This window comes from Talpa europaea (genome assembly GCF_964194135.1).
Source record: "Talpa europaea genome assembly, chromosome: 12".
Lineage (NCBI taxonomy): Eukaryota > Metazoa > Chordata > Mammalia > Eulipotyphla > Talpidae > Talpa > Talpa europaea.
In genome coordinates this window covers 9,666,877-9,693,732 of record NC_140079.1, presented here as the reverse complement: position 1 = coordinate 9,693,732, position 26,856 = coordinate 9,666,877, and the positions used below count along the sequence as shown (strand labels likewise).

The following is a 26,856-nucleotide window of genomic DNA, read 5'->3' as shown; positions in this document are numbered from 1 at the left end:
ATCACCTTCAAAGTTCATTTTACAGATACCCATATCTCCACTGCGTACTCAATATTTTGAACTCTGCAAACACTAGACCACGGGTTTTGGAGTTGAGCCTATAGCTTATGGGGAAACATTTGGTGTAATTTTCTTATGCATATGGGATAGAGTAGAGATTTGAGAAAATGGGATTGAAAATCATTCCACCTACTTTGTTGATGCAAGAGTGGAGAAAGAACATGGGAGCAAAAATACATTCAGAAAATTACACAATAGGGCCTCCCCGGTGGTGCAGCAGTTGAGCGCTGGGTTGTGAAGCTGCCAGCAGCCTCTGCAGCGCCAGTTCGATCCCCGGCTGCTCCCCGGCCACCGGAGGAGGGTCCCACATGGCGCGCAGACCTCTCCTGCCGCCCGCTGCTCCCCTCAGCAGTGTACTTGGGTCCTTCTGCCTGCTCTGCTCCCCGCTCTGGCTCTGGTGAATTCTCTCACCCTCCCGCGCAATTTACACAACAATAATAGAAAATTACACAATAATAATATTGTGTCAGGGATTGGCCTTTTTTTTTTTTTCCTAAGTCAAACTATTGCCTCCTTCCTCGTAGGCACATGGTTAGACTACATTTCCCAGCACCTCCTGTTGTTAGGTGAGACCATGTGATTGATGTGGCCAATAGGAGGTAAGAGAAGATGATGTATGTCTCAGTCTGATCTTTTAAAAACTTCCCACAGGAGTTTTGTTCTTTTGTGGAGAACTGTCTGGAGGAGACTTACCCAGGAAGGCTGATCTGCACTTGACTGTTGCATACATAAGAAATAGAGTTTTATTGAATAAACAGCCTTCACTGAAATTGGGGATTGCTTATTCTAGCCATTGGTGTATTATAAGATCACTCCACCTCCACACCATTGACATCTGGGCTCAGGTAATTCTTTTCTGGAGGAAAGTCCTGTGGAGTTAGGATGTTGAGCAGCATGTCTGGATGCCGTAGCACCCTCCCCATCCCGGCCCTGGCCCCAGTTGTGATAGCCAAAAGGTCTCCAGCTAGATGCCAGGGATGGTTGGTTGCACAACAAAGTCCCAGCGTGCTTAAGGTACATTTAATGTTATGTGCATTTTACCACAATTTAAAAAATGTTCAAATAATAACAAGATCCATCTTCTTCGGCAGCTCTGGCGCTGCTTGTGTGCATGTTCGTGGGGGACTCGGTACCTCTTTCGTAAAGTAGCTGAGGACTCTCCAGCACTTGCCACGGCTGACGAAAAGCCCAAGGAAGGAGTAGATTAAATAAGGATTGAATTAATTTGAGCGTGGCGGGGCAGGATGGCTTGTGGTTCAGTGTAAGATGAAGAGGCGCATACCACTTAGGAAGCTAAGGAAAGACAATTGTGAGTCACAGGGCTTGTCAATGAGGCAATCAAATTCCAATTGGACTGATAGCTAATCAATGAAACAGGCGCTCCTGTGCGGCTGCAGATGGAGGGTGAAGATGCCGTTGATGAGTTCAAGCAGCAGACATGACCCGAGAGGGGCCCTGCTACTTTACTCCAGGCCTCTGTTCCACCAGATCGCGAAGCTCTTCTCAACCAGAAAACCATAATTTGGTTCCGCCACATGCTGAGCCTATAGTATATAGTTTTCTCTGCTCTTTCATCTCTCCCTTCCCCAGCCCTTCATTGTACATAAAGCAACTGATTTGGGCACAAGAAAAAAAATCTCTAGGCCTATACAACACCTGCTATGTCCCAGGCGCCGAGCTACGCTCTTTCTCAAGATCACCTCATTTAATCCTCCCCATCAGCTGTGAGTTAGGGGCAATGGTTATCAACCCGTTTTACAGATGAGACCACTGAGGTTAAGAGAAGTACGGTGATTCTCCCAAGTTCTCACAGCCAGGAGCGCTTACTGCCTCACCATGAGCCACAGTGGTTATTCCTATGGCTCCTCTAAGGAGGGACACGTTACAAAGACATGCCACTGAGCTGGCCACACTGCCAGTCAGGGTCCCTCAGGCCAGTGAATGGCCGAGCTGGGTGGGACGCGGATGGTCTGAGTCGGCGTAGCACCACGGGCCGGGCTTCTGCCCCACGAGAGCCGTGGGGCTTGTGCCGGGGTTGTGGGTTTGAGTCTTCGCTTATATCTTGTCTCTGAGTCTCAGTTTCCCTTATTGTAAGCTTCAAAGGGTGCTGTGGAAGCAACCAAGGATAACAGGTCCTTGGAAAGGGTGAGGAGGTCAAGATATAGGCTTTCTGGACCTTGGTTTTCTCCTCTGTAAAAAATTATCCTAAATACAGTATCATGTTTAATAATAATAATAGTCCTGTCTATTCCTATTATTTACCTTGACTCCACTCTGGTGCCCATCATTCTGGCGTGGGGGTGGGGGCATCCTGCGTACTGTGAGGTGTTGAGGAACATCTGTGACCCCACTCACTTGAGGCCAGCAGCATCCCCTGTGTGACACCACAGATGTCCCCAGATATTGCCCAGTGAGCCCCCAGTGGCAGACCTGCTCTGGGTGGGAACCCTGCCCTTGGGATCCCGTTGGAGGCCTATGTTAATAGATCTGATCATAAAATGCTAATGGGACTCCTAGCCCCATAGGAGTTTATATGCGCTATGACCGTGATAGAGTCGCTTGCATTTTGGAGCCTCAGTTTCCCCATCTGTAAAATTCAGGTTAATCAGTAATCCCGCCCTCCCCAAGAGGACAGATCAAACCAGTCGATGTGCATAATCTACATCAGCCAAAGTAAGCATGATCACTCCCCAGGCCATCTTGTTACCCCAGCTGGGGTCTGTGGAAGATTCTGACCCCCACACCCTGCCTGTGGGTTGCCTCCCCTTGGCCCCAGACTCAGGGGACCGCATAGGCGGACGTTGGGAACACTTCCTGTGTGGTGGCCGGTGGTGCCCGCTGGACCAGGTGGGCCAACGGGGGAACACAGCTGGGGCCGCCTCACTTCCTGCCTCAGGAGGAGGCACCTCTCAAGGTCTCTTGCCCCCACCCCCAAAATAACACCCCCGGAAACAAAGCTGCCCTCACCAGCTGCAGCCTCCAACTCAGGGGACGCAGGACAAGGGGGGGGGGGCGGGCGCAGCTGCCACTGTGGCGCCTGCCCCGCTGGGAATCACCCCCACCCCCTCCGCTGCCACCTCCCCGGCATTCCAATCCCCAAGGGAGTGACCCGCTGCCCCAGGGTCCCAGACGCCCGCTGAGCGCCTGCAGACCTGCTGGGGGAGGGGGCGCTTTGCGAGGTTGGGTGACAGGGACCCTCTGGCTCCCAAGGTGCCTCCAGTTTCACCTCTAGTGACTGTTTTTTGGGAAAGGGCTGGTTGCCAGGACAACAGCCCCCACCTCCACCCAGGAACAAAGGGGCAGCCAGGAGAGCCAAGAACGGCATGTTCTGTCCCCGCCAACGTGACTGCCACATCCTGGCAGCTGGCATTCGGAGGGCTGTGCCCTGAGCCGCCAGGCCTGGCCACCCCAGACAAGGCTACAGGGTGTGGGGGCGGTTGGGTGGGCAGCCACAGCCCAAGGGATTTAGTTCCTGGTCAGCCTGCCCAGGGCCTCTGTTCTTCCTGTACATTCTGACAAGGAAGTCGCCCGCTCTGCCTGCAGGACTTCAGGGGAGGGGTCAGACTTCCCTGCTGGATGGGCCGCCACGGCCTGGGGTCGGGGGGACAAAGGCCATGTGGCGCCTCCCTGCTCTCCAGACTCTGGACCGGGCATTCCAGGGCTGGGGGTGCCCATTGGGTCCCGCCTGGCCCAGAACAGGACAGCCCAGGGGACACTGGGTCTCAGAGTAGCTCCCCTCCCCCAAACCCGCCACCACTGCAGCCATGGGGGGGGGGGGCAGCTGGCAGCTGGCGCCACGAGGGCTGGGGGTGGGGACGGGCCAGGGTCTGCATGTTAAAAGACCCCTGGCTTCCTGCAGCGATGGGCCTGGAGGACAAAACCTGGCCTTCTTTGCCTCTGGCCATGCAGCCACAGTTGGTCGGACTGTCCACTGACCGACTGGAGCTGCAGTGTGGGGAAAGACAAGAGCAGGCCTGTCCTGGCCTGGATTTAAGACTGCCAGAAAAAATACAGGACATGCAGGTAAATCACTCATTTTTTTAGCATAAGTACGTCCTTTGTGATATTTGGGATATACTTATGTTTTTAAAATTATGTTTCTGGGCCTCCCCGGTGGTGCAGCGGGTTGAGCGCAGCACCATGAAGCTGTCCACAGCCTCTGCAGCACGGGTTCAATTCCCAGCTGGCCAGGCAGAAACCCACATGGCGCGGCAGACCTCTCCTGCCTTGCCTGCTGCTCCCCTCAGCAGTGTCTTTGGTCCATCTGCCTGTTCTGTTCCCTGTTCTGTCCCTGGTGAATTCTCTCACCCTCCCGCGCCTCTTACCTGTACCCCAGCTCTTGTATATTTATATAAATATATAAATCTTTAAAAAAAATTATGTTTCTGAAAGTGACATTTAAGTGGTGTCCTGTATGTTTTTTGAGAAATCTGCCGTCCTAGGCCAAGGACTCAGGGAGATGCAAAACAGCTCATCCTTGTGCCCACACACTTCTGCTCTGCTGTTCCCAGCTTACGGATGCCCTGCTATCTACTCCCCGATCTCCAGGTCTCTCATGCTGGAGCCCCAGGCAGAGGCCTGAATTAACCACCACCTCTGAACCATGGCCTGACTGTTCTTTCTGCAGTCTCTCTCCCAAGACCCCATCACTTGCAGACCTGACCACAGCCATCAGCTCCCACCTGCCCATGCCTACCTATATCTATACCCATCCTGCTTCCATGAGGCACCACTCCTTCTCCAGAATCCAAAAATTGCTCTCTTCTGCTCCTACAATAAAGGCCAAAAGCCTGCACCCCTTCCCCAGGGGCTCAAACCAGCCCTTATTTCCAAACCCCAGCCCCGGTGGTTTCCCACATATATCCTGCTCTCTTGTCCTCAGGCATGGGCCACTGCATCAGCCAGTCAGGTCCACTCTTCCCCTGCCCATAGCTTTCCAGGCCTCCTACTTCCTTCCAAGAGAAACCCAGGTCTTCTCCACCACCCACAAGGCCCTGCACAACCTATCTCTGTCCCCTTCCTATGCTCACATCCTCCCTCTCTCCCCCTTGCTCACTCTGCCCCAGCCACATGGGCCTCCTGGTTCCTCCAATTCATCAGGCATGGTTCTGTCCCAGGACCTTTGCATGTACTGCTGCCTGGAGCACACCTCCTCCAAACACATGGTTCAACAGCCTCCCCTACTCCAGGTCTCAGTTCAAATGTCACCTCCTTGGTGACAACCCAAGAGATCTTTCAAATGTTCTAACCTGCCCTTGCTAATCCTGCTCCAGAACCTTCTGCAGTACCTCAGAGCCCTCAGGACTCTGTCAGCCTACTCCTTCCAGCCTAATTCTATCTCCGTCTCGCTTTCCTGACATCCACCCCATGTTGTCCCTTCCAGCTCCCTACATCTATGTACTCTTTGTTCCCTCTGCCTGGAACAGCTCTCCAGCACCTTCACCTGCCTGATAACTAGCTCCTTCCTTCCCCACATTCATATTTTAGGCCTCAGATTAGATATAATTTCCTCAGGGAAGCCTTCTAGGAACACCCCCACCCCTGCACCTGGGTGCCTCTGCACCCTCCCATCATAGGCCTGGTCAATGTCCATTTTATCCACCTGGTCATTAGTCTGCTCCTCCTTCAGACACAAGAGATCCAGGGCCCACAACACTTTTAGGGATCCACAAATAATTTTATTTAAATTTCTCTTAAAACCAGGGCATCCCTGGTGGCGCAGGGGTTAAGACACAATCTATGAAGCTGTCCGCAGCCACTGCAGCACGAGTTCGATTTCCAGCCAGCCGGGGAGCTACCCACATGGCACAGCAGACCTCTCCTGACTTGCCCTGCTGCTCCCCTCCGCAGTGTGCTTCAGTCAATCTGCCTGTTCTGTTCCCCACTCTGTCTCTGGTGAATCCTCTCACCCCCCACACCTCTGGCCTGTTCCCCAGATCTTGTATGCATAAATAAACAAATCTTTAAAAAAATAAAAATAAATTTCTCTTAAAACCAGAAGAAAAAAAGAAACCACCAATGCAGTTGTAAAAGATCGTTTGTAATATTTTTTTTTTCATTGAGAGAAAGGCTTTAAATGGCAAAAGTGCTTTGGGCTCGCAAAAATCTTAATATGGTCCCTATGGTCCCATTTGCCTCCCCACAGGACTACGAGTGCGGTGAGGGTGAAGGTCCAGACAGGGTCCCTAGGGCTCATTAGCATGGGCCCAGCACACAGCACCCACAGCAGGTGCATAATATGACTGTGCAGCCAGTGAATCATAGGGGTCTCACGGTCACTTCTGTCCCGGCTCGCACATAATAGGAGATGCCTGATAAATGTTTGGATGCAAGGACGGAGGGACGGTCAGAGGACACATGGCCGGACACCTGGATCAGGAAGAAAACAATTTGGGATCAAGCAGCGCCATCTTGTGGCTAATGCTCTCCTGCTTGCCCCTCTCCTAGGCTGGGAAGGAAAGTTAGGTTTTCAGAGCACTCTGACCCTGGTGGAGAGAAAGAGAGTGATGGGGCTAAAGAGGGAGAGGGAAGTGAGAGATTATGTCAGAAACAAAAATCTGGAAGACAGACAACGCAGAGCCCAAATCCCGTGGCACCCACTTAAGTAAGAGCAAGTTACATCGCCTCTGATCCTCAGCTTTGTCATCCAGAAAATGGGGAAAATCATTATCAGGCCTTAGAAATTTAAGAAATAGCTCAAGATAACGTATAGCCTCCTGCTCTGGGGCTCTTACACAGGTGTGTGACCCTCAAGGAGCCACTCCCCCCACCCCAATGGGAGATGGTGGTCTCCCTGTCAACAAGACTGGGGCAGAGAAAAGGACAGGGGTTTTTGGGGTAAGGTCATCATCAGATTGAGCAAAAACAAAAATAACCAAAGAAAAGAATGTCCAATTCAATTTAAATTTCAGATCAACAGAATCGTTTTCCAGTATATCCCAAATATTGCATGGAATACATTTATTAGCCAAAAATTAAATTCAAATTTAATTAAGCATCCTGTATTTTATTTGGCAACCTTAGCCTGGGTGACAAACAGGTGATGCCACTTCACCCCAAGGGTTAGATACAGTCCTAGTTGGGTTTTATTTGGTCCAATAGTTTTCTAACAGGTTACTTCCACACTCTGGAATCCCCTTAGATCTTGGAATCTCTGAGGTTTTGGTTTATAGACCAAGAATATAAAGAATACTTGAGGGGGATGGGGGATTACAAGTAGTAGCAGCTTCAGGAAGAGGTTGATCCAGGAGTCAGAGAGCCTGAGGGTTAGTCCCTGCACTGCCCCTGGCTGACCATCTCTGGGTCTCAGTTTTTGTTTTTTTTTTTTTTTTAATTTAAGATTTATTTATTTATGTATACAAGAGCTGGGGTACAGGCCAGATGTGTGAGAGGGTGAGAGGATCCACCAGAGACAGAGTGGGGAACAGAACAGGCAGCCTGACTGAAATACACTGCCGAGGGGAGCAGCGGGGGGAGACAGGAGAGGTCTGCTGTGCCATGTGGGTTGCTCCCTGGCTGGCCGGGAATCGAACTCGTGCTGCAGAGGCTGCGGATAGCTTCATAGTGCGGTGCTTAACCCCTTAACCCCGGGTCTCAGTTCTCACGAGTAACATGGGGATGGTAAAGGTAGATGTAGTGTTGGGAAGGTTAAGTGGCCCAAAGTGGGCCAGGAGGGCAGAAGGCACCCTGGATATCACTGCACTTCGGTGATTAAAGTTACTCATAAAGCTGGGTCAGGTTTGGCTCCAGCAACCCCAGGCCGGGGGGCAGAGGCACAGGCCTCCGACGCCGCGGGGCCGACATCAAGCGACCATGTCTGTTCTCGCAAATTCAGTTTGGCCACTACAGAAAGGGGGGCCAGGGAAACCCAGATCTCTTATCGTATTCCCCTCCAGGACCGCACTGCTGGGGCCCCTAGATGGGGAGGGGAGTCCTAGGCTGGATTAGGGGTCGTCCAGGGGTCTCCTCGGGGGCGCGAGGGGGAGCGCGGGGCCCCGGGTCCCGCCCTCTTTGGACTCTCTGGCTGCTGCACGTCCCGAGCCCGGGGGGGCGGGGCCCGGGGCGGCACCCCCACCCCCGGGATTGGCCTTCCGGTTAGTCACGACCACGTGCCGGTCCCCGGCGCATAAAACCCGCCCTCGCCCCGCCCGGAGGTTTCCAAGTTGTCCTGAGGCTCTGCGCGCGCGCCCCGAGCGTCCCGTCCTGCGGTGAGAGCCCGGGGTGTCCGCTGGCCGTGTCGGGGCGGGGCCGACTAGTCCTGAGCCCCCCACCCCGGGGAGGGCCTTCGGGGGGTTTCGACTGGGGTCTGCGGCCTGGGGGTGGGTCTTCAGCCCGGGCTGTACCCCCCTTTCTGCACCGCCCCTGGCCCCTGCCAGCCGCCTGCCCAACTTCTGAATCAGGCTCAGACTTTCACACCCAATTCCTGGGACTTTCGCGGCTGGGCGGGGGGAGGGGCCGGGGTGGGGGTCGTGGGTCGGGGTCGGGGGGCAGGGGAGGGGGTTGGGGGGCTGGAATCGGCAGAGGGCGCCAAAGTTCCCCTCGGAACTGATAGTCTCCAGGGTTGAGGGCTGTATCCTTCATCCCAAGTCACAGCCCTTTGAATGTGAAGTGTGCGGCTTTGCCAGCGCAGTTGGGAGGCTGGAAACCTTCCTTCCATCCGTACAGGATTCCACCTCCTTGAGCCTTCGGAGAAAAGACCCCCTTCCCACTCCGACCAGGGGCCGCCCCTTCTGCCCAGCAAAGCCATCCTCCTCCAAGGGGTCTTGCCCCCGGGATCCTGGTCCTCCCCTCCTCACCTTCGGGCCCCCTGGCTGACTCTGGAGAGGTCATGGGCAAACCCCGCCCCTTCCCTTTGGCGGGTGTGGCCAGGGGATTGCACAAGGCTGGCAATGTAAGGTCTACCCTTTATCTGAGTCCTTGGGACCTTTGTCAGGACTAGATGAGGGGCCTCGGTCCCCAGGAACTTTGGAAGTTGGATCTCAGCAAGCCCTGGCCGCAGCTGGGTGATTGCTGGTGCCACCCAGCCCCAGCTAGCTCTCGCTGCGCTAGCAGCAGGCTGCCCACCCTAAGGATTTTAATGGAGTGCTGAAATCTGCAGTGGCCGCTCTTGGTTAAGCTAGTTCCAGGAGGAGTTGATGGACACAGGGGTGGGAGGAAGGGCCTCCATGTCCTGCCCAAGCAAGCTCAGACTCCAAGGAAGGTGAGAAGAATAATAGGACTCAGGTGATGATCCCCAGGGCAGGTGTGCCTCCTGGACCCATATCCCAGTTGGGGGGGGTGGTCTCTGTAACAAGCAGGAAGCTCATCCCTGGGTGACTTCACATGTCTGCTACAGTGAAGTGTTCTCTTTGTTAAGCATCCGCTATGTGCTAGGCATGACACTGAACACCACACATGAGCTTCTTTAATCTGCAGGATTCTGCCTGGAATAGTTACCCCCATTTTACAGATGCAGCAGGTTAAACTCCGGGGTGGGGGAGCTGTCTTCCCAGGCTCCCCCTCCTAGTGAATTGCAAACTCAGGGGTAAAAAACCTGCTTTGAACTCCAGAACCAGTTCCCTCACAATATCAGTTTGCTTGGATCCACTTGGAAATTGCAATACCACCGCCAGGAGCCGGACTCCCTTTCTCTGGAAGGAAATGCTCAGAATCAAGGACGGAGGGTCTGTATAGGCTCACCCCAGAATTGTGTGAGGAACCAGCCTTCGAGGCAGGTTCTTTAGCCTTAGGCTAAGCACCACCTTTAGCCTTGTTTTACAGGTGAGAGGAAGCTCTTTGCACATTGCATGGGTATGGAATCAAGTCTGATCATGCCAGGCTGATCTCACCTCACCTGGCCAGGAAATGGAGTATACTGGTGACTCCCATCTCACCTGAGCCTTAGATTTGCTCACACCTGCATTCAATTCACCCAAACAACCTCCTGAGCTCTTTGGGGTCTGAGTCAGACGAGACCCCTAGTCTGACTTGATTGGGGCCAGGTATGGTAAGCTCAGCGTTTTTGGGGGGAACAGGTAATATTATATACCTGATTGAAAAATCAGAGACCTGCCCTAGCCACCTGATCTTTCTCCCTGAAAGGTGGGCACTGTTCAGTTTCCTGTTTCTTTAACAATTCTGTGCAAATACAAGCAAAAACTTCCTATTCATACTTTTGGCTCTTTTTTTTTTTATAGAGGACAGGTTTACTAGGAAAGGAAGGAGGAAGAAAAAGGAGTGGCACCAGCCTGTCACAGGCAGGCAGGAGATTCATACCTTTTGTCTCTTACCAGTGTCTTAGTCTTGTCGATTACATTAACTTTCTATACTTTAGACACCTCTGTCGGCTACACTGTTATCCCCTTCTGTTGGGGCAAACAGGTTGTTTCCAGTGCCTTGTGACACATGTATGCACATCCCTGCCACGTGGCAGCATAGGTGTGGGGTGGCTCCCCAAGGGAGCTTTCTGGGTCAAAGGGGAGATGCCTCTTTGGTAGCTTATTGGCAAACTGCTCGCCACAGAGGTTTTGTACCAAACATAGGTGACTCCCCTGACGGTTGATTGGGTGAATGGTTGGAGGGCTGTGCTCAGACTTTGCCCCTCAAGTGTGGCCCTAGAATCAGCTGCTTCAGCTCCACCTGGGAGCATGATAGAGCTGCTCTGCCCGGCCCCTCTGCCACATAAGCCCCCGCCCTGGAACAGCCCTCCGGTGCATGTCAACGGTTGAGCGGCCCAACTCTAGGAAACAGGGGTTCAGCAGGCAGGTGTGGGCCCTGGCTTCTGCTGGAGGGTGGGACAAGAGTGGTCTACCCTGACGAGTCCATCTATCCGCAGTGCCTGCTTCTGAGAAATGTCTTCCAACGAGGCAGAGGCCACTGCCAGCGCTCATGTGACAGCCGAAGAACCGGCGCAGCAGGTGAGGGAGCTGTGGGATCTGTGGAATGAAGCCTGCATGCCAGGGTGCCCTGGCAGGGGGCCAGGGAGCTGCTGGCAGCCTTTGGAGGTCAAAGGTATCTTTTTAAATAGTTGGGGGAAGAACCATCATACGAACCGCTAACAGGGACCCCACCAGCAGACAGGGATGTGAGAATTGGGAACCTCGAAGGCTCTTCGACTGCAGGGGCACAGCTCTGTGAAACTGCCTGTCTGCCCCCCAGCCAGATGTTCAGTGTCTGAAGTTTCCTTTGGGGTCCTCCTAGGAAGTTGGTCCCTAGTCTCCCTCCCCATTTAAATAAAGGCCCCTTTTAATAAATACATTTATGCAGGCACATGTCATTCATATACCATAAAATGTACATGATAAAGGGTAAGGCTTTAGGAAGCTTTGCCAAGTTGTGCCCCCACCATACAGCTGTGAGCTATTTTTCACCTGCATAGAGGGAGGCCCGCCCGTCCCCATTACTGCCTCTCCCCAACCTGCACCCTGCCACTGCTCTTGCTCTCTGTCACTGTGGATTTGCCTGCTCTGGGCATCTCACATGAATAGAGACACATGATGTAGCTGGCTTCTTTCACCAAGCACAGTTTTGAGGTTTATCCACCCTATAGCAGGTGTCAGTGCTTCACTCCTTTTTAAAAAATACAGCAAAAATTTTATCCATTTTGAAATGTACATTTCAGCAACACTAATAGGGTCCATTCACAATGGTGTGCCACCATCCCACCAAGTCTAGAACTTTTTACCAACCCAAATGGAAACCCCATAATCCTTGATAGCTACTCCCTTCTCCCTGCAACCACCAATAAGTAGAACCATAAAATAATTTTATAAAAGTGGAACCTTCTATTGTGGGGACCTCTGGTGAGTGGACTCACATGGTATTTGTCCTTTGTGTCTGGCTTCTTTCTTTCTTTTTTTCATTTTTTTTTTTAAAGATTTATTTATTTATATAAGAACCGGGGTACAGGCCAGATTCACAGGAGAGTGAGAGGATCCACCAGAGACAGAGTGGGGAACAGAACAGGCAGACTGACAAAATACACTGCTGAGGGGAGCAGCGGGCATGACAGGAGAGGTCTGCTGCGCCATGTGAGACCCTCGCAGGCTGGCTGGGATTGAACTGGCGCTGCAGAGGCTGCGGACAGCTCCACAGCGCTGCGCCCAACTGCCTGCGCTACCAGGGGAGGCCCTGGCTTCTTTATTTTAAAAAAAAATATTTTTTATTTGTTTATGAATACAAGAGCTGGGGTGTAGGCCAGAGGTGCGGGAGGTGAGAGGATTCACCATAAACAGTGGGGAGCAGAACAGGCAGATCTACTGAAATACACTGCTGAGGGGAGTAGCAGGCAAGACAGGAAAGGTCTGCCTGCACCATGAGGGTCACCTCCCTGGCAGGGGATCAAACTCATGCCTCGGTGGCTGGGATAGCTTGATAATGCTGAGACTTTAACCCCTGTGCCACCAGGGAGGCCCTGTGTGTGGTTTCTTTCACTCAGCACATTGTCCTCAGGTCCAACTGTCAGATTTTCCTTCCTCTTTAAGGCTGAATAATATTTTACTGTTGCACCACATTTTGCTTATTCATTCATCCATTGATGGACACTTAGGTGGCTTCTACATTTTAGCTACTGTGAATCATGCTTTGTGAACATGGGTGTGCAAATATCATTTCAAGACTCTGCTTTCAATTATTTTGGCTTTCTACCCACAAGGGAAATTGCTGGATCTTATGATAATTCTATTTTTAACTTTTTGAGCAAGCACCATGCTGTTTTCCACCACAGCTGCACCATTGAACCTTCCTTCCAGCCCTTGCACTGGTCTTCCCTTTTCTCCATCTTTACTCTTGTTAATTCTGGTTTTTGATAGTTGTCTAAAGGGCATGACGTGATGTATCACTGTGGTTTTATCCACATTTCCAGAAGGACTGGTGATGTGGCATCTTTTCACGTACCTATTGGCTACTTGGAGGCTGTGTTTTTTCAATATAGTGATACCCCTTTTTCTTTATCCATTCACTAGTTGATGAACTGTTCCCACTTTGGCATTATGAAAAGGCTGCCACAGACAAACGCTTTTACACTAATGTCATGCAGACATTGGTCTTTCTGTCTGCAGGGTAGATTCCTAGGAGTGAAATTGCTGGATCATATGTCAACTTATGATTAACTTCTGAAGAGACCATGTAACTTTATGGATAAACCCTGGAGGCACAGTCCAAATCTGTCACTTGCTGGTTGTGTGACCTTGGGTGACTTCCTTAAATCACTCTATACCTCAGTTTACCTCCCATAAAAATTGGACTAACTCTCTTCCAGGACTGGAGATTAAGCAGCTTAAAATAAATTCTGATAACAGTGAAGTTAACTCTTTTGCCAGGGTTTCTGCGCACATCATCTTTAAAATGGGTAGGAAGAAAGATTTCCCCGTCTACGGAGGAGGGAACGAGGCTCCAAAGGGTTGCCTGGCCATTCAGCAACTCTCCCGTGCAGTGAGAGCCGCCTTTTTCAATATGTAAATGAGCAGGTGTGGCCGTGTGTCAGGAAAACTTTATTTACAAGATCAGGTGTCTGGAATATAGTTCAGTCATATAAAGGAATGAAGTTCCCACACACGCTGCAACCTCAGTGCACTCAGGACTGATGCTCGTGAAACAAGCCAGACACAGAAGAACACACAGAGTGTGACCCACTCCCAGGAGGCCCCTGGAGTCACATCCATAGAGACAGGAGTAGATGGCAGGTGCCAGGGGCGGGGGGGAGGGGAGGGGAGTTGAGTTAGTGTTTAATGGAAACAGAGCTCCACTTGGGCAAGAGGAGAAAGTTCTGGAGCTGGAGGGTGGGGAGGGTCGCACAACGGTGGGAATGTGCTTGATGCCACTGAGCTGTGCCCCTGAAAATAGTGAAAATGGTAAATTTTGTTATGTGGATTTTACCAAAATTAAAACAAACGAAGTACTGGCACATGTGACCGGATGGATGAAACCAGGGAGGGGAGCCGGGTGCAGGGGACCACGTGGGCGACGCTGTTGGCGTGAAATGTCCAGAAAAGAAAATCCATAGGCACAGGCAGCAGATTAGTAGTTCCCGGGGTCGGCAGGAGGGGAGAAACAGATGTGGGGTTTCTTTCTGGGGTGATGCAGAAGTCCTGGAACTTCTGCAGGGGGTGTCTGCACAGCTCTGTGACTACAGACACACCTCAGCTCTTTCGGGTCCGGACCTGTGAAATGAACACCCCCATAAAGTGGGTCACGAATACCAGGGATTTGCAGTCTATGTAGAAGTTAGGTTTCTGCTGGAGTCTATGACGTGTGCAGTAGCATATATCTAAAAAGCGACGTACACCCTAATTAAGGATGACATGGATGTGAAGCGGACAAGGGCTGTCACGATAAGGGTGCCACCGGCTTGCTGGATGCAGGGTTGCACAAGCCTTCAATTTGTGGGGGAAAAAAAAAAGGCCTAGATATCTGCAAAGTGTAACAAAATGAGGTCTGGTCATACACTGAAAACCATTTGGCTGCCTTTCAATTTTTTCCCTTATATTTTTCTTTTTAAAAATGTTAGGATTTTAAAATTTTCTGATTTTTGTTATTCTAAAATTTTAAAAAACTTTTCTGTCCTTTTCTGAATTTTTTTTTTTTTTTTGGAACTATGCGCTTTAAAAATGATGACATTTTGAATGCATGAGCTGTATCGCCAAGCTGTTAGGGAAAATAAGGATAGAAAAAAATCAGGTGACGGGCCATACCTGGGCTGCTGGCTCTAGAGTGCTGCCCCAGTTTGAGCCCTGAGCTTGTGGTGGGGAGTGGGGATGGATTGGGGCTGAGGATGGGTCCTTGTCTCTTGCCCTGCCTGGTGCTCTGTGGCTGTGCAAAATAAATGAAATGCAGGAAGTATGTGACCAAACCTTGGAGTTCCTAACTTGTGCAATTGTGTGGGTGCAGAGTAAGAGTGAGCCGAGCTTTCTTCAGTCTGGAAAGGGACCAAAACTGTGGGGCACCCCAAGTTTCGGTCCCAAGCCTGAGCTGCTTCTTCCTGCAGCCCAGCGTGGTGGACCGCGTGGCCAACATGCCCCTGATTAGCTCCACCTGCAACATGGTGTCCGCTGCCTACACCTCCACCAAGGAGAGCTACCCCCACGTCAAGACTGTCTGTGATGTGGCAGAGAAAGGGGTGAAGACACTCACAGCAGCTGCTGTCAGTGGGGCACAGCCCATCCTCTCCAAGCTGGAACCCCAGAGTGAGTAAAGACCTTCCATGGCTGTTTCGGGGGGTCTGCCCCAACCTCAACCCCTGGCCCTGTTCTCCCAAACCAATACTAGCTAGCTTTCCCTGAGGGATACTCATGGGCAGGGGTGCATACCGGGTAATAATGGCCAGTTTCTGTCTTGCCCGTCTCCTGCAGTTACTTCAGCCAGTGGATATGCCCACAGGGGGCTGGACAAGCTGGAAGAGAATCTGCCCATCCTGCAGCAGCAATCAGAGAAGGTAACTGACAGCCCCAGTTAGGAGCTCTGGGGTGGCGGCTCAGCTGAGCCGGGACCATCCTAGTCCACTTTCACTCTAGTGGACCAGTGTGATAGCTTCCTCCCTGACCCCCTCTGTCTGTCCCTACCCTCCCTGAACCTACTCCCCTCTGGGCAGCCCTATGAATTGTCAAAGTGCTAACCAGATCTTCTCCAACCCTCCTTGTGTTTCCTGCCTTGCCCAGAACAAAAGCCAAAGCTCTCCGCCTTGATTGTCCACTCCAGCCACGCTGGCCTCTGTCCTCTTTGCTCATAAGTACCAATCACGGTGATGAAAGCAGAGTCCTTGCCCTTGTGGGACTTTCATTCCAGGAAGTCAGGGAAGCAAAGATAACTAACAGTCCTACCCCAGGACCTTTGCACAGGTGGTTCTTTCTTGGAGAGTCAGTCTTTCAGGTCTGTTTTAACCTCGCCTCCTTAGAGCCCTTCCCTTCTCACTGAAAGAGGTCCCTCTAGCTCAGTCCTGTTCAGGAGGACTTTCTCTGGTGCACATGTTCTTCCTGTGCATCTTCCACTATGGAAACCACTAGCCACATGTGGCTACTGTGCCCTTTAGAATGTGACCAAGGGGCCTCCCTTGTGGCACAAGGGGTTAAAACATAACCTATGAAGCTATCCACAGCCACTGCATCACGAGTTCGATCCCTGGGCAGGGAGATACCCACATGGCACAGCAGACCTCTTCTGGCTCGCCTGCTGCTCCCCTTAGTAGTTCTTGTATGCATAAATAAATCTTTAAAAAAAGAATAGAATGTGACCAAGAAACTCAGTTACTAATTTTAATTATTTTAAATAGCTAACATGTTTTTTTTTAAGATTTATTTTATTTATTTATGCATACAAGAGCTGGAGTGTAGGCCAGAGCTGCAGGGGTGAGAGGACTCACCAGAGACAGAATGGGGAGCAGAACAGGTGGATTGACTGAAATACACTACTGAAGGGAGCAGCGAGGAGACAGGAGAGGTCTGCTGCACCATGTGGGTATCTCCCTGGCCTGGGATCGAACTTGTGCTGCAGTGGCTGTGGACAGCTTCATAGTGCTGAGACTTAACCCCTTGCGCTACCAGGGAGGCCCAGCTAACTAATGTATTTTAAATAGCTAATTTTAATTATTTCAAATGAAATAGCCGAATGTAACAGTGGCTCCTGTGTTAGGCAGCACGCTGCTAGCATGCCACATCAGATGTTTTGCTCAATAGCCTCACTGAGCTGTGATTCACATGTATTTAGGGTCTACAGTTCAGTGCTTTAGTATATTCAGATTGCCTAACTATCACATTAATTTTAGAACCTCTCATCACCCCAAAATGAGGCCCCAGACCTCTTCGCTATTATTCTCCTTCCCACCAAATACCCCCGCCCCTGACAACCACTCATCTCCTTCCTGTCTGTCTGCGCCTGTCCTGGACATGTCTCCTCAGTGGACTCACACCCCGTGTGGCCTCGTGTGTCTGGCTTCGCTCCCTGAACATTGTGTGCTCCAGGCCCAGTCACACTGTAGCTGTGACAGCATTTCTTGCCCTTTTTTTTTTTTTTTGTGGGACCCTCGCTAGTGGCGGGGGGAACGAACCGGCGCTGCAGAGGCTGCGGGCAGCCTCGCAGTCCGGCGCTCAACTGCTGCACCACCAGGGGAGGCCCATTTCTCGCCTTTTTAAGGCTGGATGTTACCCCAGTGTCTGGAGGGGCCACCTTCTGCTTATTCATTCGTCATGGACACCTGGGTTGCACCTTCCTCTGACCACTGTGAATCACGCTGCAGTGAGCAGGGCATACAGGTCACACTGGCTTTTCAGGAACACTGCAGATAGCAGGGGGCTTGACTGCTTGTCTCCCCGCTGGGGTGAGACTCTGCTATGTGCTCTGTCTGCCCCCCCTCACGCAGCCTGGCCCAGTGAGACAGACGGTCATGCTAGATATGCCTACTTGTGTTCCCTCGACGGGGAAAGGCCAGCCGCCACTCCTGTTCCTCCAGGCTTTCCGCTGAGACCACCAGGCGGTGGTGGCCCTGTTGGCCGAGGACATCCAGGCATGTCCCCTGGCAACATCCTGTCTATGCAGAGACAGACTCAGCTAGAAAGAGTGGAGCAGGATTTGAACCCAGAGTCTCCGGGGTGGGGGTGTGTCCTGGCACTATGGGGTGTTGGGCAGTATCCCTGGTCCCGCCCACTCAATGCCAAGAGCACCCCCAATGAAAGAAATGTCTCCCAACATTGTCAAGTATTCTCTGGGGGAAAACCCTCGCCCTGTTGGAAACCATTGTTCTAATTGACTTCATGATCAGTGTGCTCCCGGGTTACTGACTTGCCAGGAGTGGGCCCTCATTCTGCCGTCACGATGATGCAGTGCTTGGGCCAAACCTTGTCCTACGCCGTGTCTTAGTCAGCTCGGCTGTTGTAATCAAGTGCCACACGCGGGTGGCCTCGGCAGCAGACATTTATTTCTTGCAGTTCTGGAGACTGAGAGTCCAAGGTCAAGGTGTGGGCGGGGCTGGCTTCTCCTGAGGCCTCCCCCTTGCTGGCTGTCTTCCCGTGTCCACTCTTGGTTGTCCCTGTGCGCCCGTGTCCTCACTTCTTTTTTTTTAAAGATTTATTTATTTATGCATACAAGAACTGGGGTGCAGGCCAGAGGTGGGAGGGCTGAGAGGATTCACCAGAGACAGAGTGGGGAGCAGAACAGGCAGACTGACTGAAATACACTCTGAGGGGAGCAGCGGGCTAGTCAGAAGAGGTCTGCTGTGCCATGGGGGTAGCTCCCTAGCTGGGGATCAAACTCATGCTGCAGTGGCTGGTAATAGCTTGATAGTGCTGTGTCTTTAACCCCTGCACCACCAGGAAAGCCCCATGTCCTCACTTCTTATCAGGACACCAGTCACACTGGATTAGTATGACCTCATTGAGCCTTACTAGCCCCTTTAAAGACCTCATTACCAAATGAAGTCACATCCTATGCTCCTGGACTTGGGGTTTCAACATGGCTTAGCCCACAGTGGTACCAACAGCTGGAGGCACAGAGAGGGGGTGGCCTGGTTGCCCAAGACATGCAGCCGGAAGATTCAAGCCAGGGGTTGGACCCAGACCATAAGCTCCGGAGGGCTTGGTCTTAACTGAGACACCAGACTTGATCTTGATCCTTGGGGTCACTCTGGAGCTGGAACCCCTCCCTTCAGCCGTCCTGGATGAAGGGGTGTGAGGCCAGGGCACCCGGTGCAAAGGGAGGGCAGAGATGCTAAAGCTGCCTCCCCTTCCTGCAGGTCCTGGCAGACACCAAGGAGCTTGTGTCATCCAAGGTGTTGGGGGCCCGAGAGGCGGTGTCCAGCACAGTGTCCAGTGCCAAGGACACTGTGGCCACCCGCATGACAGAAGCAGTGGACATGACGCGGAGCACGGTGCAGAGTGGTGTGGACATGACCAAGTCCGTGGTGACCAGTGGTGTCCACTCGGTCATGGGCTCCCGCATGGGCCAGATGGTGCTGAGCGGAGTGGACACAGTTCTGGGCAAGTCTGAGACATGGGTGGACAACCACCTGCCCATGACAGACGCCGAGCTGGGTGAGTGTGGCCCATGGGCCTGGGTCCCCTCTCCGCGCTTTCCAACTTGGGGATTCTCCCAGTGGCCACCGGGAGGCTGTCACTGGCTGCCCTCTTGTGCCTGTCAGCTGTCCTGGCTTCTAGCCCACAGGGACCAGTTCAGTCTCCTCCCCTTGGGGGCCCCCAAGTCTGTCCTTCCCACAGATGCCATTAGAGGGCACCTGGGAGCTTCTTCACAGTCAGTCTTCCCTGCAACAACCACCAGAGGGCACCTGCCAGCTCCTGAGTCAGGACCCCCCCCACCTCCGACCACAGCCTCCCAGGGGTCCCACCTACCTCCTGGTAAAAGCCCAAGTGTTCCAGGAGATCCTCTTATATTTGTGGGACTCCCCTCGTTCATCCAGCCTCACTGGCCTCCTTACAGACCCTTGACCCTGCTTCTGCCCCAAGACCTTTACACTAGCTGGTCCCTCTACCAGCAACATTTTTCTCCTAGACATCCAGAGGGGCTTCCTCCCTTCTGCTCTAGCTCTGTGCTCAAATGCCCCTCCCACTGAGGCCTTTGTTCTCTAAAATTATCGCCTCCCTCATGTGTGTGTATCCATCCATACTGTGCACTGACCCTGAATCCCCCCCTCCACTCCTGCCCAGCTCTCTCTTCTCTTCACGCTCATCAGTGACTTTGTAAAGCAAAGCTTCCGTCTTGGTCACTGCTGTGTCCCCAAGTCTAGAGCGGGGCCCGGCTCTTAGCAGGTGCTCACGTTCTTGAATAAAATCACACAAACCACCACCTTTCTATACCCCTCACCCATAGAAACCTATTTGTTCATTCAGATGCCCTCACCGAACTCAGGCTGAAATATATGGAAGTCAGGATGCAGGAGAGAATTCAAGGGGAGAACTGGGTAGATGTGTCTGAGGTGAGGTGACTGGAACGCCAGTGGAGGGAGGAGGGACTGAGTCATGCAGGAGTCAGGGAAACAGGAGTCAGCCCTGGGTGATGGGGGTCTTGTGAGGAGGGAGGAGGTGAGGGCGGGGTGGGTGGGCAGGTGCTGCAGGGGCGTGCTGGCCGGGCGTGATGTGGGTGCTCACCCTGGGGAGATGGGCGTGGGGGAGGCCTGTGGGCAGCAGAGGGGCAGGACCTCACTCGGTGCTCTCTGGAGGTTGCTGTGGGAGGCACAGACTTGGGGTGGGGGGCGAATGTGAGTAGGGGGACCATGGTGGAGGGGCTCCTGTGCTCCAGGTAAGCAAAGGTGGGGACTGGGCAGGGTGTGGCAGCAGCGAAGAGAGGTTGACAGACTGGGAAGTACTAAAACAAAAGCGGCCGGCCCTCCTCGGGTCTGGCCAGCGGCCTTGACTCCACCTGTGCAGCTGCCCCCAGCTCGCGTGCGATGACTTCCTGCTGGACTTGCAGCTCCAGTCTGCACGTCAGCCAGCCCGAGGGGCTGTGTTACTAGACACGCACTTCTCCCGGGGGGGGTGCACCAGGGCTCCAGCCGGCTTTGGCCAGAGCTGCTTGATTTGAACTAAACATTTGGGACAACTGGGAAAAGTTGAAAACAGATGAGGTCAAGGTTCCCAGCAGCAGCACTGCTGACAGTCAGGGCTGGGTGTCCTTAGCGGGTGTCCCAGCCTCTGTTGGGGGAGGGTTGTGAAGCAGGCTCCTTGCCCCCCCCCCAATTCCTGGAGCACCTCCACTTGGGACAACCACAGATGTCCCCAGATGTCCCCCAGTGTTCCCCCATTTCCCCAGGCGGGAGAGAACCACCGCTTTGCCTGTTCTAGAACCTCATCTAAATGGGATCTGCAGGCCCCTGTGCTGGGAGCAGAGCTGATCGTGAGCCCCCACTCATTCCGTGCGCTGCTTAGTACTAAGGATCATTTCTTCCCGTGTTAGCTGGAAAACTTCCCTGGAGAAAGTTTTTTGCAATTTTGATAACTCTGAGTACAGTTTGTGGTGGTTAAATAGCTCACTTCCTCTTTCAATTTTTTTTTTTTTTTTGGCATGGGGGAGTGATTAGCCCCCTCCAGGGGTTAATAGTGAGGTTTTCCCCACATCCTAGGTTTGAGTGTGTGGCTTAACACAACATATTCCAATTGGATGCATTTATTTCATTGACACATCATTTGCCCCATCATTTTTCACTGCCTGGAGCTACCTTAGAGTTGACTCTCAAGCCCCATGATTCTCCTTGGGACTTCGCGAGGAAAGTGGTGGTCCATTGCTGTCTGGAGAAACTCGATGTTCCAGGGATGAAGGTCTTAGGCCCTGCAGTGGTCACTGGCGCGTACATGTCACTTGTCCTTTGAGTTTGCAAAACATAACTCTGAACCTCTTGCTGGAAGGGACCTGGCTGATGTGTTCCCTGCCTTACTCCAAGTTCAGTGTCTGCTGGCCCGTAGCAGGCGCTGAGATCGAGTGAGACTCAGTGTGGGGTCTAAGCCCCTGAAGGCAGGAGGAGAAGCAGGGTTGCTGGCAGCCATGGCAGAGAACAGACCCGCCTGCCAGCTGACTTTCTGTGCTTGTCCGTTGTGTTCTCAGTCTAGATGAGATCACTCTGCACAGGGTGGCCTGTGGGTAAAGGGATGATGAGCTGTTGTAGGGCTGTGTTAGAATTAGGCCAGGCCTGCTGCTTCCTGGCTCAGAGGGGAGCAGGTCTCTTCCCCCTCCCTCCAGGCTCTGCCCTCTGCATGGGCCATGGGGCCCTGCCACCTTGCTCAGACACGCCCAGACTCTCCGGGACATCCTTGGCCGAAATAACTGGGCTGCTTTCACTTCCATGGGCAGAGCTCAGAATGTCACTGCTTTTGGGTTAGGCTTTGCAAACTTGCCTGTGGTGGGAGAATGGGGTAGAATCTTTTTTTCTCAAAATGGAGGTTTTCATTTTTGCTCTATCTAAATGCCCCCCCATTTTGCTTTTTTGGTTCAGTTTTTTAAATGTCAGGGTCAAGTGACTCTTTCCTGACATCTTCCCTGGCCCAATGATTTTGTAAATAAAGTTTTATTGGTACACAGCCACACCCATTCATTTACTTATCACTACAGCCCAAGTCTGAGCTGCCCAAAGTATGAAGTTTAGACAGCTTTGTTCTGGAAAAGGTATCCAAAGGAGCTTTTAGTTATTTTTATTATCTATTTGTAGCAGATTATGCAGCCTTCTGTAATAAAGTTTGCTTTCTAAACAAATCTGGAAAAGTTGATTTAAAAGAGATCAAGCAGGACAGGGAACACAAGCATATGCTCAAGATAACTTGAAGATACCCAGAACAGCAGAGGCATTCTGCTGATTGAGTGAGCTCCCCATTTTAGTCACATATCTGGGCATCTGCTCAGGGTTAGACACTGCCCCAAGAACCAAAGGCAGCAGAGTCCTTCATCTAGTCTTCGGCCTTTGCTTGGTCAAGGCAAACCTTTGATCAGGGGAATACAGTTGTTTTTACAAACATTACACAATTCTGGGATTTCAGAGGTTGGTGAACTTTCAGAGGTTGGTGAACCAGGCAGTCAATTTTTGGGGCTCTGCAGGACTTACACCCCTGCTGATGTAACAGGAAAGCACAGGCAGTAGGGAATGCCTGGGTGTGACTGTGTGTCAATAAAGCTTTAGAAAGCAGGTGACATTTCATCCAGAGGCCGCTGTTTGCTCCCCTGCCGCAGAGCACTGGAGAGCCCGTGAGTTCGTAGGTTGGGATTCAAACCCAGATCAGGTTGCTTGCAGAGCTCAACCTATTACTGCTATATTCATGTTTAAATGCAACAGGATAAAATTGTCAGGACAGGAGTTTTCTGTCCCGCTGCCTTGTAATTTTCTGAGCACTTTCCTGGGCCACGTCGTCCTGACTTTTCTTTGCTCCTGGTTAAAATGGTTCTTGTATGATTCAGACTTCTCCCATCGAGTCTCAAGGTTAAGAACCTCATGGGGTCCGAGGGTCTGGCTGCAAATCCTGATTTGTGACCCTGGGCAAATCATTCAGCTACTCTGAGCCCCACTTTCCTCATCTGTAAAGATGGGGTGATGATGCCTCTTTTGTAGTGTTAAGATCTAATAAGGACACATGTGAAGCACCTAGAACATTGTGGAAGATTGTGCCAGCTGCTAATACAGGATCAGCCATTTTTCTCTTAAGGACCAGATAATGAATACTTGAGTCTCTGGAGACTGAGGGTCATTATATAGATCTTCCTCACCTTACTGTGGGGGTGCATCCCAAATGTAAGTTCAAAAATTGAAAATGCTTTTAGCACTCCTAACCTACCTAGTGTCATAGGTCAGCCTAGGTCAGCCTAGCCTCCCTTCAACCTGTTCCATACACTTAACTTTTACCTACAGTTGGGCAGAATCACCTAAAACAGGGCCTATATGAAGTTGTGAACATGTCAAGTCCAGAGGGCTGTTTTGTAGACATGATGGAAGGTGAAGACCTAAAACACAACATCCAAAGCACCCCACCACCACCACCACCACAGTGTGCTGTAGAGTATTGCTTGCTTATGTGCCTAATCATTTGACTGGTTCCGGTGATTTACCATGTTGCTTACCCAGAAAACAATCAAAATATAAAAGCTGAAGTAAGGTTTCTATTGAATGCATATTGGGTTCCCTTCATTGCAAAGCTGAAAGATTGTAAGTTTTGAGTCATCCTAAGTCAGATATTTATACTTTGAAAGCTGTCCTATTTAACAGACATGCTTGGATGTATTAGTGTTTCGTACAAAACTGGAGGGGGGTCGAATGTGGCCTAAGGGCCATAGTTTGTGAACCCTCGTGCTAGCCTAAGGCTTCCTAATTCTGGAAGGCTTGGGTCCTGTTATACCCATTTTGCAGATAGGGAAAACCAAGGCAGGGACAGCCTTTTCTCTGAGGCCTCACAGCTTGCATGAAGGGCCACGAGCTCTGGCAGGAGCCCCCCATGCCGCAGTCCACTCCGCTCTGCTCCAGGCCTGACCCTCACGTGCCCCTGCCTCCCTCCGCAGCCCGCCTCGCCACGTCCCTGGAGGGCTTCGACATGGCTACCGTGCAGCAGCAGCGGCAGGAGCAGAGCTACTTCGTGCGTCTGGGCTCCTTGTCAGAGCGGCTGCGGCAACGGGCCTACGAACACTCGCTGGGGAAGCTGCAGCACACGAGGCAGCGGGCCCAGGAGGCCCTGCTGCAGCTGACGCAGGCCCTCAGCCTGGTGAGCCTGGGCGCGTGGGGTCCCTCCTGCAGCTTCACTAACCAACCCCCCACACCCAGGGGCTTATCCTTCGTGTGCTGCAGGCCTGCCCAGACCGGCCTGGGGCACTGTGGTCAGGTGACTGCTGGGACTGCTGGAATAAACATAGTCTGAGCTACAGGAACTTACAGTCTCCTAGTGCCTGAGGCTGAGAGCCCAAGATGATGCTGTCAGTGGGGTTGGCCTTTCCTGAGGCCTCTCCCCTTGGCCTGCAGGCGACTGCCTTCTCCCTGTGTCCCTCATGGTGTCCTCTGTGCCCATGTGCCCTCATCTCTTCTTAGAAGGAAACTGATCAGATGGGATTAGGGTCCATCCCAGTGGCCCTGTTTTAACTTAAACACTCCTTAAAGACCCTCTACCAATAGCTCCGACCGAAGGTCCCGGGTTTCGGCTCCACCATAGGACTTAGCAGAGGACACATCTGGCCTGTGGGGTGGGGGCTGGAGGCTGGGCTCTTGCTTGGTGCCTCCCTCCCACCCCCTCCACCCCTGCCATGAGCTGGCTTTGCTCTTCCCTACCCTGGTCATCCTGCGGGGTCCCCTGCACAGCACACAAAGCTCAAGTGGAGAAGGCGTTGAAGCACTTGAGTTTTTGTTTAAAGCCAGTTTTATTGAGGTATAATTTATACTCAATAAAAATTACCCTTTTTAAAGTGTGCTGGGGGGTCAAGGGGTTGTCAATATAGACATGTAACTACTCCCAACATCAAGATAGGGGGATTTTCTATTCTCTAAAAAGTTAACTGTTTATTTTTTCCCTCTTTGCTTAGCTTCCTTCTTAGTACTGTCTCCTCCATCTATTTTTGTAAATTGTTTTTACTGATGATAAATCCACATGAGATCAGATGTACCGCCCTAACCATTTTTAAGTGTATAGCTCAGTGGCATTAGCTACAACCATCCTCACCCTCATCTCTAGCACTTTCTCATCTTCCCAAACTAAAACTCTGTTCCCACTAAACAGTAAACCCCTCCCCTCGGGGTGTGTGGGGGCACCAGGGGTCAAATGCCCAGGCAGCTTGGTTCTCTCTCACGGCACTCTCTTGCCCTAGATGGAAACTGTCAAGCAGGGAGTTGACCAGAAGCTGATAGAGGGTCAGGAGAAACTACACCAGATGTGGCTCAGCTGGAACCAGAAGGAGCTCCTGGGCAAGGAGAAGGATGCAGCCAAGCCAGAGGTACCCCCAGGGAGTGGCAGGAGGTGTTGGGACCCTGAGCGCCATGAACCTAACTGCCTGGAGTGCTTTCTCCTCTCACCTCCCATTATTGCTGTCAGGATGCCAAGACACCTCCTCCAGGAAGCCTGACTTGTTTTCTGCTGTTGGGTGTGTTGGGTGTGTTGCTGCTGAATCTGGAACGCAGGGCAGTCTCAGCCTGCTAAATTCTATGCCTACATGTCGTTTACCTCGAGTCATTTTATTCTAGCTGTCCTAGTGGGGAGCAGTGGTGGATCTTTGTGGGTCTGTATTTCCCTGATGGCTAGTGAGGCTGAGTGTCTTGCACCTGCCATCTGCTTATCTACTTGAGAGATGTCTCTGCCTTTTTTTCACTTTGACTGTAGTGTATCTCACACAGATCAAAACTCAAAGAGCAGGTGTTCCAAGCTACCCTTCTAGGTGGTCTCACCCACGGAAAGGTTTTTCTGAAGGTGAACGGTAAATCCCCATTTGCTTTTATAAATAAGATCCCTTACACCCACAACAAATGGCCCCTCCCCTCTCAGCAGGTGGAGTCCCAGGCGCTCACCATGGTCCGTGACATCGCCCAGCAGCTGCAGGCCACCTGCGCCTCCCTGGGCTCCAGCATCCAGGGGCTGCCCGCCCACGTGAAAGACCAGGCCCAGCAGGCGCGCCGCCAGGTGGAGGATCTCCAGGCCACCTTTTCCGGCATCCACTCCTTCCAGGACCTGTCCAGCAGCGTCCTGACGCAAAGCCGCGAACGGGCAGCCAAGGCCCGAGAGGCCCTGGACCACATGGTGGAATATGTGGCCCAGAACACACCCGTCACGTGGCTGGTGGGGCCCTTTGCCCCAGGAGTTACTGAGAAAAAACCAGAAGAGAAGAAGTAGGATAGACAGGGAACTCGGGGTTCCCAGCCCTGCCTGACTGGCCACATTATGTCCCAGCCTCCCTTGGAGCAAACATTTCTAACCACTTCTCCCCGTTTGTCTCACCTTGGGAACCCAAGGTCCTCAAACCCGACCTGTCCTCACCTCCTGAGCTGGGGGAAGTGTGTTCTCAAGCCCTGCAGTCACTTGGGCAGTTTCCAGAAAAGTATTCTCTAAAAGTTTCCCAAGTATTTTTCTTACAATCAGGGATATTGTCCTTATGTCCCTCTTCCTTTTGTATGTCATGGCCTCGAGTGTTAGCCTTTTGCAAATGAACTTGGACCCAAGGTCTGCAAGGTGGGGTGAAGATGGAGCTGCTGAAACTCTAGAGCAGAAGGGGCCACGCCTTGGGGGCCTGCCTGGCAAGCCTTGGGGACCTTGGTGTTTCATTGTTGCCTTAATAAATTTTACCTGCAGCCAAGTACAGGCTGTGTGCGCGTGTGTGTGGGGTGGGGGGTGTGTGGGTGTGTTTGTTTCCTAGCAGCTGAGCAGCTGTCTGTGC

General features: G+C 52.1%; 1 protein-coding gene across 1 annotated transcript; it reads left to right on the top strand.

Moving 5' to 3' along the window:
* Positions 1 to 10,889: 10,889 nt before the first annotated feature.
* PLIN3 (perilipin 3) lies at positions 10,890 to 26,315 on the top strand (the record flags this gene model as incomplete). Its single annotated transcript, XM_084249053.1, has 7 exons — positions 10,890 to 10,955; positions 15,023 to 15,221; positions 15,387 to 15,469; positions 18,758 to 19,055; positions 24,010 to 24,209; positions 25,300 to 25,425; positions 25,971 to 26,315. The coding sequence occupies 7 exons, from the start codon at positions 10,890 to 10,892 to the stop codon at positions 26,313 to 26,315; spliced, it is 1,317 nt and encodes a 438-aa protein (XP_084105179.1).
* Between the last annotated feature and the right edge of the window lie 541 nt (positions 26,316 to 26,856).